Source organism: Prunus dulcis, chromosome 1, assembly GCF_902201215.1.
Source record: "Prunus dulcis chromosome 1, ALMONDv2, whole genome shotgun sequence".
Classification (NCBI taxonomy): Eukaryota; Viridiplantae; Streptophyta; class Magnoliopsida; order Rosales; family Rosaceae; genus Prunus; species Prunus dulcis.
In genome coordinates, this window is record NC_047650.1 from 19423201 (window position 1) to 19436246 (window position 13046).

General features: G+C 37.2%; 3 protein-coding genes across 5 annotated transcripts; 1 reads left to right on the plus strand and 2 right to left on the minus strand.

Annotated features, from left to right (window-relative positions):
- The first annotated feature begins 4005 nt into the window (after nt 1-4005).
- On the plus strand, nt 4006-4763 carry LOC117615011. Its single transcript, XM_034343972.1, has 2 exons — nt 4006-4306; nt 4570-4763. Exons 1-2 carry the CDS (start codon nt 4207-4209, stop codon nt 4692-4694), a joined length of 225 nt encoding a protein of 74 aa, XP_034199863.1. The 5' UTR covers nt 4006-4206; the 3' UTR covers nt 4695-4763.
- Nucleotides 4764-6568: 1805 nt separating this feature from the next.
- On the minus strand, nt 6569-10023 carry LOC117614982 (chromatin structure-remodeling complex protein BSH). 3 transcript variants are annotated; one of them, XM_034343942.1, is made up of 10 exons: nt 9796-10023; nt 9588-9676; nt 9384-9478; nt 9224-9295; nt 9076-9123; nt 8905-8988; nt 8755-8793; nt 8535-8617; nt 8300-8362; nt 6569-7123 (listed from the first exon to the last, which is right to left on the minus strand). In XM_034343942.1, the coding sequence occupies exons 1-10, from the start codon at nt 9843-9845 to the stop codon at nt 7024-7026; spliced, it is 723 nt and encodes a 240-aa protein (XP_034199833.1). In that variant the 5' UTR covers nt 9846-10023; the 3' UTR covers nt 6569-7023. The 3 variants fall into 3 exon arrangements, with proteins under 3 accessions (XP_034199833.1, XP_034199834.1, XP_034199832.1); XM_034343943.1 differs by having other exon boundaries at nt 9224-9289; nt 9796-9970; XM_034343941.1 differs by having other exon boundaries at nt 8905-9123; nt 9796-9972.
- Nucleotides 10024-12000: 1977 nt separating this feature from the next.
- LOC117616005 lies at nt 12001-12526 on the minus strand. The gene is made up of 2 exons (XM_034345204.1): nt 12446-12526; nt 12001-12339 (listed from the first exon to the last, which is right to left on the minus strand). The coding sequence occupies exons 1-2, from the start codon at nt 12524-12526 to the stop codon at nt 12001-12003; spliced, it is 420 nt and encodes a 139-aa protein (XP_034201095.1).
- Between the last annotated feature and the right edge of the window lie 520 nt (nt 12527-13046).

Consider the following 13046-nt stretch of genomic DNA (forward strand, 5'->3'; position numbering starts at 1 on the left):
TTTTAGCAGTTAATTGAGTATTTTGGAAGATCCCCAAGGTTTATGTTCTAAATTAAACCCACAACACTGCCTTTTAAGCCATATTAGAGCATCTCCAATGGTAGTAGCTAGCCAAAACTCTTTCAATTGAAGTTTGTTGACCTACGTGGCAATTTGAAAAGTTTTGCTTACTATAGGGCTCGTTAATGGGTCGGGTTGGGTCAACCCTACTCAAAATTATTGGGCTTGGGTCGGCTAGCCTTTCACCAAAAAATAAAAGTCCAGGGCTGCCCCCATGGGCTCGGCTTTCAATTACATAACATTTCAACCTGGACTTGTCAAATTTTCATCACATTCACTTTTAACATCTTCACTAGCTGTCATCCAATTTGGTCATGATGCTCTATTGTTCATTAATTCTTCGGAGCATTGCTCATCTTGTGTTGCATCTTGCATCTTTAAATTTGCTAAGGTCCGGTCTTTCAAGCAAATTAATGATTCTATTGTATTTGAACTCAAATTGGCCTTCTTCTCTGATACAACTCTACCACCTGCACTAAAACATGATTTCGATACTACAATGGAAGTTGGAATAGTTAGCAAATCACGAGCCATAAGGGAAACAATAGGATATAGTGATTGATTGCTTTTCCACCAACATAAAACACTAAATTGATTATCATCATCAACCTCTATTGTTGGTATATCAATAAAATTGTAACTCATAAGTAGCAGCGGAAGAAGAAAAAAAAGAAGATAGCTTTGCCCTTTCCAAACGTTGCATAGAGAAATTTCTCATAATAGGGACAGCTACAGAACCAAGAACTTGGCTCAAGATACTTGAAGTTACAATTGAAGTTTGCACATTTTGACCCACATCAGACATTACACTCTTCTTATAGATATCAAATAATTGAAATCATAAAGTTTTGAATTGATCAATGCCATCATCTTTAACCATTCACCAATTGCAAATAATTTAAACCCAGGGTCCATAATACTGGCAAAGCAGAAAACAATAGGAAACTCAGCCCAATACATATCAAATTTCACTTTCATTTCAGTCAAAGTACCCTTAAAAACAGTAAATTCAATGAAGAAAGATAAAACTTTAAGACCATCTTGCACAATCAAGTTCAATATATGACAACAACCACGTACATTGGAGGCTGATTGTTGGGGTCAGAGGTCAATGCCCCCATAAAATTCTAAAGCTTTCCCTTTAATCTCTCTCAAATTTTTTTTAATAATTAAGATAGAGAAGAAAATCACAGGATGCACATATCAGTATTGCCAAATAGAGGGAATAGAGGTGGAGAAACAACATTGGAGGCTGACATCTATACCACATTCTCTAAAAGCATCGCTCTCAATTGTTGGTTGAAGACTTTCTTGTTTAGGTTTTGAATTTTTATGGTTATAACTTAGAACATAAAATAAGCTATTAATCACAAACAGTTATCTAATTTAATCAATGCTCAGTTACTCTGAGTCTTTAGAAGATTAAATAAAATCCTTCTAGTTGTTAGGTTTTGCACATGTTCTTGTATTAAATTTGTTCTCTATCTAGTTATCACAAGGAATCATAAATTATATGTTTTATATCCATAAGCAACATCTGATAAGACTAATTTAATCACACTCTTAATACATAATGACCCAAAAAAAATGCTTAATCTCATCGCCCTTGTGCTCCAATTAATTAATTAGTCAAGCAAGAGCATTATTTTTTTTATTTTTTCATACAAATAATATTGAAAGAAAAAATTCGAACACAAGATCTCAATCATAAAAGTAACTGTTTCTTAACCAACTGAATTACAAACTTCTTACATTATTATGAAAATCCAACTCAACCCAACCCAACCCAAGTGGGAAGTGAGAGGGATGGGCATTGATTGAAGCAAATTACAAATATGAAAGTATGTGGGGGCTACTTTTCCATTGCTTTGAGAGACGCACACACATGATTGTGTGGAGCAGCTGAGAGCCTCAGAGTTGTGATGGCCTAAAAGTTGAGGCAACGAACCAAACCAAACCCGAATTGTACTATCTTGCACGAACTTGGGTCGGGTTAGTTGGTTGGCCTCTACGTATAATCAAAGTCTCCTTTTCTTTCTTATTTTCCTCTTGCACTTGTGCAAAATCCAATTTCAATTTCAGTTGCAAACTTGGACCTCACAAGCCTTTTGCAATGCAACTTCTTCCCCACCACCACCACCACCACCACTCATTATCATCATAATCTTTGTGTCAATTATTACGTGGGTCGTCTTGTGCTTCCTATGAGTCTTTTCAAAGAAAAATCCAAGAGAAAAAAGGGACAAGCATATTTAAAGTAGAAGAAAAAAAAAAAAGGCCCCAAGAAGTGGAAAAGACATGCACATAGATCGGCAAAAACCAACACCATCCATTGAAAAGTTTTCAGAAAAAATCCAAAAACAAAAACCGACCATCAATTTAGTGCACCTGCTCTGTCTACATGTGAAAACTGCCCACCAATCATCCTTCTCAGTTATTGTTTAATCAAAAGATCCACTCATAAACTATGATTAAAACAATATTTTATCAGAGGGTAAACTGCCATTGTGAGCATGTGAGATGCAAAAAAATCAAAGGGGGGATGCACTTTCACACTGCATGAAAATTTTACACGAGAACAAGTGCTCAGCTCAGAGACATAACAGAGCATTTTAAGTTTCTAAAACAAATATTAATCTATTGGGTTGTTGAGAGTCCAAGGAATTGCTAAACCTTGACTTAATTTAAAACCCTTTTTCGTTTTCTTAAAATGTTAGCAACATGACCCTCTTGGGTTGCTAGAAAAACACATTATGCAAAGAAGATCATGTGCCCGCTAATAGGGCAAATATTGCTGCCTTGAGACCACAATTTATCAATTTGATAATGGTAGAGTAATATTGTGACATTAAATCATGTTTGCCTATGGAGTGTGTGAATGCTTTTGTCAACCCATGATTAAAATCAACGCACCACTAATCCGGTTTTTTTTAATATTAATCAAAGTACGGTTTGATGCCGGATGGATCCATTAATCTAAGTAACTGAATTTGAGCATAGATTAATGGGTTTAATTAGTTATAAGCACACAACATGGTTTGGTTGGGTATATGTCATGAGAGCATAATTTACAGAGACTGCAAATAGATTTGGCTGTCTTGGTCAGTCTTTCTGCCTACCAAGGCATGTGGGGGTCATATAAATGGGACAGAATAATAATACTAATGATGGATAATTAGGCCTGTTCCATAATCATGTATAAAATATCTCACATTACTGAGCCAAGAATTTGCAGCATTGGGTTTTGGGTTGGGGGAGGGGGGGGGGGAAGGGGGGAGGATGTGTGTACAGTCAAAACATATAACATGTATAATAGAATCTCAATCATATATACAAATTTGTAACAAATGTTATATTTTGCAGGAAATCCTAAATTAAGTGATGGCAAAACTCACATGGTAACTTGGGGTCACAATATATATGCTACGTTTTAACATGATATTGATTGTTCCTCATCCTATCATATGGCGAGGACGTCTTCACCCAAGTTTTTCTCAATCGACAAGCCAAGAAAGGAGCAAAGTAATTGGCTAATTGCATTACTTCTAAGGGGGGACATATAAGCATGAAATGCAATCATCATCATCAAACAAAAAGATTGTAATGCAATGCAATGTAATAGTAAAGGTGAGCGAAGTCACTTAGGTGATGTGGTCTAAAAGCCTTGGTGAAAAGGCAATTTGGTTAGCTTATTATGTGACAAAGAAAGAAGAGAGAAACAGTGAGATGGGCAAATCCCATAATATACGTCACATTCAGAAAAGTAAAAGGGGTTCACGTGTTAAGGGTCTAAAGGGTAGGGAAGGGAAGGGCCTGTTTGGGAGCGTGCGCCATGTGCTTTGGTGCAGTCGGCGACCTTGGTGAGATGAGATAAGAAAAATAAAAAATTTATAAAGAAAAATGAAAAAGAGTGATGTTCCTCTAATCTCAAAAAGCCCATCTCACGGATCTTGCCCCTCTCTTTCTCTCCACCTCCTATATATATATAATATAACTATATAAATTGTTCACACCAGCTCTCTATCTCTGCATAAAAGGCGTTGAGAGATTCAAGTCATCTGGGTCCAAAATATTCTAAACTCTGCTACTGCTCTGCAACATTATCAGCTTCTACATTGATTGGAACACCAATTTTGAAAAGCACACATGCCTTCTTGGAAAAAAACCATCACATCTCCATTCAGGAAAGCTTGCACTTTCTTCAACCAGCAGCCAGGCAGAGATCAGAAGAAATCCCAGCTGCAAGGTAGATACATATTAATATTACCACTTTTCTGTATATGAGAAAATGTTCTCTTGTTAAACTTACATTGACAATATAATAAGACGTTTATGTTGTCGGATTATGAATCTGGACCAATGATATGGCTAATTCTTATTAGAATTCGTGGTTCAAATTCATAGTCTGACAAGCAAGTCTATCGGATAATGATGCATTGATGCCAATTGTATATGAGTCATAATATGGAACATAGTGAGTGATGTGTTCTTCCATGATGTTATGAACAGGGAATGAAAGTAGTGTGATGGCTCTGCATGGTGAAGTGATGGCATGCTCATATGAAGATGTTCAGGTGATGTGGTCTATTCTGGACAAGTCCAAGCCCTCAGCCTGCAACATCACTGCTTCTTAACACAGATGGATGGCTATGGCTAAAAAAATAGGCCAATATCCATCCCCAAAAAACAAAACAGAAAAAACCGAAAAAAGAAGAAAAGAAAGACCCAATTCAGCAATTAGCATATCTGTGTATACCATTTGGGTCATGCTAGCTTGCATCATTTTGGCTCTCATTAATTACTTGTAAATAGAGGTGTTGGATGATCAACTTGTTCAGCTGTTCAAAACTATCAAGAAAAAAAAAAAAGGGAAGGGGGGGAAGGGGGGAGGAGGAGAGGGGATTTCAGGAAAGTTTTTTTAGTTTGTAATTGTTAAATGAATGAACTAGGCAATCCCTGTGATTAAAGATCACAGTGAGATTTATTAATGGAAATTTAGAAGAAAAAAAATTTAGTCAGCTTCTTCTTCTTCTTCTTCTTGTTTCTTTGTAGTTTACCATCTCATCTCCTTTCTGGTCCTCAAGTAAGACTTGCAGCGTCACAATTTTGCATGGTGAACTGACTTGTTTTACTGTATAGTCCTTTTATATTTTATTTTATAGGAAATATAGTCCAGATTATTTGTTAGATAACTAATTTGAATAGAGTAACAGTCAGAAGTTTTTGTGTGGGCAATAATTGACAGAACAAATCAAACAAAGTGAATGGGATTCTATGAACAAATCAGAAAGCTCCCAACTACTTTTTTCAGCTGCTTAATAAAAATCCAACACATTGCTTTTGTAATAAATATGATGTGCTTCTTGTGACTGCTAGAAAACAAATTTAATAAGCCAAACCAAAAATTTCCCATCTACTCACAGTGCCAAACATGAGATAATGGGGCAAGTTGTTTATTATTATTGCCACACAAAACAAAAATATTATTTAATGCTTGGTTTTCATCTTCATTTACAATCTGCCTTCTGAGAAAAACATATTCCAGTTTCGATGGGTATAACACTGTTTTACTATCATGCATGTCATAGCATTATTAGTTAAGCTATTCCCGTTTTATGAAAGTCTTTCTCCTATCTTTTTCCTTGTATGACAAAAATATCTGACAATTTTCACCAAAAACAAAAAGAAAATCTCACAATCAAATGCACACTACTTCTGTGATTCAAATCCTCAACCTCAAATCCAACCCCCCAAAATGACAAGAAGTCTACGACGTTCTAACATTGGTTTTGATGCAGGCACAATTTTGATTTTGAAGCTCGAGTTTTCGATAATTTGAAGACATTGAAGTTTTGGATAGGTAGAGTTGATGGAGATAGAAAAAAGAAGATGAGTCAAAAACCTTTTTTTCTTTTTTATAACCCATTTGTCATGCAACTACACGAAAAACAATAACGTGAACCTTGCATTTGTTATTAATCTTATAATCTGTCCAAAATAAATAATGGAGCTGGGAACAGTGAAGCAGGAATTTTCGAGGAAACTGGTGGAGCAAAGAAAATGTACCAGTTGGATCTATTAAACAAAGGTACATCCCGGTACAACAAGGCCGTCCTCAAACATGTCCAGTCAGGCAGCTCCCCATATTTGATCACTTACTGGACCAGTCAGGCTTAAAGTCGGTGCCCTTACAAAGGGTCACACAAATTGACTATAAATTTGCATTGGTTGGTTTGTGTGTACGGCCCTATAGGTTCCAATTCAGGAGTCAAAAGCAAGGAAATTTAGCTATGGGTAGGCTCCAAAGTCCATGCATTATTGGGGGTTTGGATCGTCACTACTTTCACACTGGTAAATAAACAATACCCACCTACCTTCGTCTTCTTCTTCTTTTTAAAACCACCATCACCAAGACTTGATGGATATGAATGAATCTGTCTTCTTCTTCTTCATCTCCTTCCTTTTAAAGATCAATTGTCCTGTTGCGGCAAGTGGACAAATGAAGATATCTCAAAGCTGGTAATGAATTATAGGAAAAGTAAATGCACCAAGAGTTGACTTTAGAAGACAAGGGCGCAAGCAAAACTGCATTTTTATGCATTTAAATACACAATGCAAGTTATGGGAATTCCTGCAACCATTGTACACAATAGGCCTCTTACATCCAACTCTTCACGTGCCGATCACGGGACAAATGGATTTGAGAGATCCAGTGTATCCAATGGTTATAGGGAAGATTTTCTTCATATGTAGGGGGGCACCTTGCAGGCTTTGAGATATGAACTTAGAGAACCAGAATTAGTGTCAAAATGACTGGCGAATTTTCATTATGCAGAGAATCCAGTCACCTCACGAGTCAACTAAAGTACCCTATTTCATTAGTCGTAGAATTTGGACTCCTAGTTAGTCACCTACAGGTGCCCTATACAAACTACAAGTAAAACCCCTCAGAGTCGTGTTCATTCACCGAGTAAGCCTTTCTTCTTTCGCTTGAAGGGCATCCACTTCCTCGCTAGATAGAAGATCAACAATGGGCTCGTATACATCCCACTCCTTCCTTTTCCTGATACATTTAGGAGCAAAGTGGCAAACCACTATCAGTATCTCAGTTTTAACTTTTTTCTAACAACTCTATCAACTAAAAGAAAAAAAAGTTAAGCACAGAGTACTGAATTTAATCATAATCAGAGGGTTGAAATGAAATAAATGATGTTGAAGAGATGGAGGGGAAGTAAAAACCTTGATATTGAACACATAATATAGGGGCACTACATTGGGAAGTACTTGTAACATTGAGCTCAACCTTGAACTTTTTTTCTTCACTTACGAGGATGAGTTTGGAAAGGCATGTAGGAATTTAATATCTATATGTATTTTGACAGGTTTAAACCCATTCAAGCAAAGTATTGACTTTAGTATCTTCAAGAGCTTTGAAGGGGGGTAAAGTATGAGAATGAAGGTTTCATTTTTCCACTGTTTATGGGGACTTTAATATGTTAAATTTACAGAGTGGTTGATAGACAATTTAGTAAGTAGCTATATGTAGATGAACCAAAATTTAATTTTCGAAATAAGTAAGATACAGAACATAGGCCCATTGCCCTGTTGTCAAAGCATTTTTCTCCTTGAATTAGATAGAAACAAGAGTGAGTTGGTGATTATGAGTAAAGTTGTTGCTATTGGAACACTAACAGTGAATTTCAAATGTAAGGCGTGAAGATTCATTCACCTTTAAGTTCTTCTGGCAAGCCAAACACAGAAGACTATTCTTGATTGTGCTAAAAGAAGATAAGCTGTTGGGATCTGTAATGGGTGGAAGATGATTTTAACCCATAGAATTATATTAAGTATGCCAACATATCTTCTGTCTTAGGTCAAGGTTGTAGCATCTCATATGCCACGGGAAATTGATTTTAAATATTCATGAAAGAAAAAGTGTTTTGAATAAATGGTAATTTCATAGTATAGCTATCCCAGGAAGATTTACTGAAAATATATGATCTTGGTTGCCGGAAGGCCATTAAAAGGTAGCTTAATGAAGATCCCTAGGGAATTGCATCCCTGAACACTAATGGAAAAACTAGAAAACCAAACCTATGGAGTGAAGAGGGACCTAAATATCAGTGGCCACAAGACAAACATAAACTCCAAAGAACAGCAATGGTAGCATTTTTAGCATAAACAATGAAGCTTTCCAATTTAAGAAATTCCCAAAACCTAGCACAGTTAGAAGACATACCGAACAACACTAGATTTTTGACCGAATAACTTCACCAGGTCCAATCCAGTACTACCTGCTTTACTGAGAGAGAGATTCGGAGAGAGAGTTAATGACATATATACTATCATGTAGGCTTTACAATGCATATACCCTCTTCCTATCCTAAAATAAATTGTGTTTAACAGCAAGGAGGGGGCAAAAAATAAATTTTATTCATTTTTCATTGTATTTTTTAAAAGTCAAACACACAAACCTGACTGGAGTATACTCAGCCCCTCGGCGTCCCTTTTTGCTTATTCTGTTTTCTCTTGCTGATGCTACACTTTGAACTGCAATCTAGAAGATGAAACACAAAAAAGACCATAGTAAGTGAATCCATATAAAAAAGTTCATTCACATGACTTGCATAATGTAACTCATATAAAGGTAGCATAATAAACGCATAATAGTTCGAAGAAGCAACAAAATCTAACCTCATACAGTTGTTCCCTAATTGAAAAGGCAATTGCAGGCTGCAAAAAGAGAATCGCTTCTTTTAGCAAACTGGAAAGACATCAATATTCCAACTTTGACACAAATCAAAAGCCTTTGCATTTGTTTAAAAAACTGATATGATGACTTACCCCCACTTCAGGATCTTGAATACCTAAATCTCCGCAGAATGTTTTAGCAAACTCTTCAGGATCACTTTCAAAGTTGTTCAAGTCCTGAAATCCCTCGAAACGGATGAACCCAAGTGTAAGAGCAGGAGGTATTGAAAAGATAAGATGAAACAAACGACTGTTGAAGCTCACCCACAAAAACTGGTCCCTAATAAGAGTATGGTTCACTCGAAGATCAAGCTGAGAATAACACATCACAGTTTTGTTGATAAGCCAAAAGCATTGAAAGTTTGCCACTTGCCAGTACAGATAATCAAGTTATAATATGACAAGGGGTAACCTTAATTGGCACAATCCTCTCGCCCGGGTACATATCTTGGCCTTCCAACGACCGAAAGTCTGCAATCTGTGACTGATCAGAGAACATGGTCATAAGCTATCAGTGTTTAGTTTTCAGTAGAAACTTTGATGGGAAAATTTGACGTAGTTGAAGTGCCAACCTGAATGGCAGAAGCAATGACTGTAATGAAACCCGGAGGAAGCTTCAAGTCTTTTGCTGTCCTTCTCGCAAACACCACAATCTCTGAGTCAGGGTCTGCCATCAATCACCACACAACAAAACCCATAATTAACTTCTGCAAACTGGGCAAGAGTCAAATTTTAAAAAATATAATTTAAAAAAATGAAGAAAATCCAATTTCTACCAGATGGGTTCCAAGTGAAAGTGTCTTTAAACTTTTGGCCATCGACATCGAGGTCCAAGCGAATCGGTACTAAATTCTGGGCTGTCGGCCTGTCCATTGTAATTTGTATACATAAGGTAAATTTGGCAATAATTCGTAGAAGAAAACCAAAACACTAGAGAGAAAACGGAAACGAACAAAAGAAGAATAAGATGCAAGAAAAACTCACATCCTGAACTTGACAGCGCCTTTGTAGGAACTCGACGCCTGACCTTTCATGGCTTCCCCCTCCTTCAACCAATTTTAGATTTCTTCAGTTAATTCGGAGCGGCTGACATGCCCGACCCGATTCTTCTTCTTTTCTTCGGTCCGAGTCTCGGAGATTCTTCCTCTTTAAAAACACCCTCCTATTGCTTTCTTCCTTGCATTCTTCAACGGGCTTGACGAGCTGCGGGTAAATTTAAACCCGACCTTCCAGGACCCGCTAACAGATTGGATTGGGCCGATACTACCCGCCAGTCAGTTGTGGATCAATGGGCGTAACGAGTTGGTTAACAAACTAATGGACCTAAGAGCACTTCCACCCCTATGGACAATGGCTATCACTATTCACGTGAATAGTGACAGCCCTTGCAATTTTGTTTCCAACCGTATGGGCAAGGGCAATTACTATTCACTTTAATTTATTTTCTATTTTTTATACTTAAATGATTAATTTTGATAAAATTTTCGGATAAGATTTTCAGTTGCTAAGTGTCACTATTTATTATAAAATTCTCATCTCAAATTTTAAGATTAAATTTTCGAATAAGATTTTTGGATGCCATGTATCCATATTTATTATAAAATTCACATCTCAAATTTCAAATAAAATTTTCGGATAAGACTTTCGGTTGCCATGTGTCCATATTTATTATAAAATTCATATCTCACTCATCATATAATTGAAATACTTCCGGTCCTCATAGTGACATAGTCCGACACAATTGAGTACAAGGACGACTCAATCATTGGCGGAGGCAATTCCACCGTATCACGGCATGGGGGAGTATTTTCCTTTGGGGGACGCAATAATGTCATTATTTCCTACACGAAACGCACCACTGGAACCGACTGTGTGCATTGTTCACTTGAGGAGCCATGTGTAATGGTTTTCCTCTTTTTTGTTTTGCCTTAAATAACATTTTTTACAATTTTTTTTGATTTTTTTTGATTTTTTTTTTAATCCAAAGAACGAGATGTCGTTGGATTGGATGATATTTTCATATCAGAGCCTCCAAGAGAAGCCACGTGGTTTGTAGCTATTGGTTTCTGGCTGCGCTGACGCAAAGCTAGTGTCAGGACAAGATTTTCAAAAAAAATTTACTGTTGGCACATCACACACCAAAGGTATAATTTTTTTGAAATTCTTGCGTTGACGTCAGCTGCCCAAAGGCAATACGAAGAGCCAGATCTCTCCGTGGGCTTGCCCGGCCTAGGTCTTGCCGGCTGGAGCTGCCTTCCAGGCCTAAGGCCCCCTCATGCCTGGGCTAGCCCCTTGTGCTGGACTTGCTCTAATTATTGAGCCACAATGCTGAATTGGGCTAACTATGTTTTGGTCATTTTCTTTTCGTTTTTTTCTTTTTTCGTGGATTCGAACACAAGACACCTCCTTATATTGGTTGATCGAGTTTCATTATTATTTTTATTTCGCAAGATAATATTCCAAACTATTCTAATTTATGAGAAGGGGATCCCAACTCATGGGCAAGAAGGTATACCCTTGACCAACTAATTATAGCCCAAATCTACATATATTGGTTTCATTTTTAGTTTTGGTTCTTGGTTTAAGGGTCGATGGTATTGGAATCAACTTAATTCAAATATTATATTTATTATGGTAAGTTTTAATTATTGAAATTTGTTGAAGAATAAAGTCCCACATCGGAAACTTGACAAAATAAAATATAACATATAGGGTATTTTTCACCCTTTTTTTTTGGGTGAAAAAAAGGGGGTTAACACCCCAAAAGCAAACTAAACAGACTCAGAACAAATCAAACGGGTTCAAGACACCCCTAACACACCATCAACTAAAAAAGAAGCTACCGAACTAGGAGAAACATCATAAATACAGAAACCCAAATCTCGATTGAAGTTCTCATTAACCAAGCAATTTGCAACACAATTTTTCTCACGATAGATATGATGAAGCTGACACTGACCTATTTAAGCCATCATATATGTCTGCAGACCATAATTACACCAGCTGCATGATTGGAAAAGAATGGGATTAGTCATTTGTATGAGATGCACCACTAAAGCATAGTCCATTTGGTTGACCCCCAAAAAAAAAAAAAAAAACAGAGTCCATCTCCACAATAAGATGAGAGAGGTTACGAGCCACGGCCAACTTTAGACCAAAGAATAGACCCCAAATTTCAGCATCCCAAACCTACCCTTGACCCAAATTAGCAGTAAAGCCTTCAACCCAATCCTCGTTACAGTTACGAAGTACCCCTCCAGTCCCAATAGTGCCACAAGAAAATCTTCGAGAACCATCCACATTCAGTTTGAACCATCTCACATCAAGTGGAACCCAAACAAGAGAAACCAACACGTTCAGTTTTTGAGGTTGAGACACATAAACATGCAATAACCACTCCTTAGCAGCTTCCAAATATAGTATTTTTGGGGCAATAAGGTAGAGCCTCCTCACTATTAAAAACACAATGATTTCTCCACTTCCAAATATACCAAAAAGTAAAACCAAAAATTGTATTCCAAGGCAGGCCTGTACAACCTTTGTTCTTATTAAACATATTGCAAGATAACCAAAGCTACAAATCCTACTGGAAGAAATGAGGGACTTGCAAAGGAAGCAAAATAGCTCTCCATACCTCCTTAGGTTGTGGGCACTCTCTTAGGATATGAAGAACTATCTCTGAACTACCAGCACAAATGCTGCAAGAGGGATCCATAGTAAGTTGTCTTTTATACCTCTACTCATTAGAAAGAATTTCCCTTGGCAAACCAACCATAAGAAGAATTTTAGTTTATGGGGAACTTTCAACCTCCAAAGATGCTCCTAGAGGGTCGCTCCAGCCATGCCTAGTAACCAACTACTCATAAGCAGTTTTAACAGTAATATATCCCATTTGCCGCAGATCACCAAATTTGAATGTCCTGCAAATTACTATTAAACCGAACAAGAGTATCAATCACTTTCTAGACAAGCTCATCAATAAGAGCACCACGAAGCTTGTCAATGTCCCACCAACCATCTTTCACAAAGCTATCCACATACATTCCAAATCATGAGAATTCAATACACCCTCCTAATGTAACAAGGGCTTCTCAATGACCCAGTGATCCTTCCAGAACTTGATCATATCACCTTTACCCACAACTCTCCATATCACCCCCTGCCCAAGAAGCTTTGCCCCATACAGAATCCCCCCCCAAGTAGCAGAACGCCCTTTTTTTTTTTTTTTTTTTTCT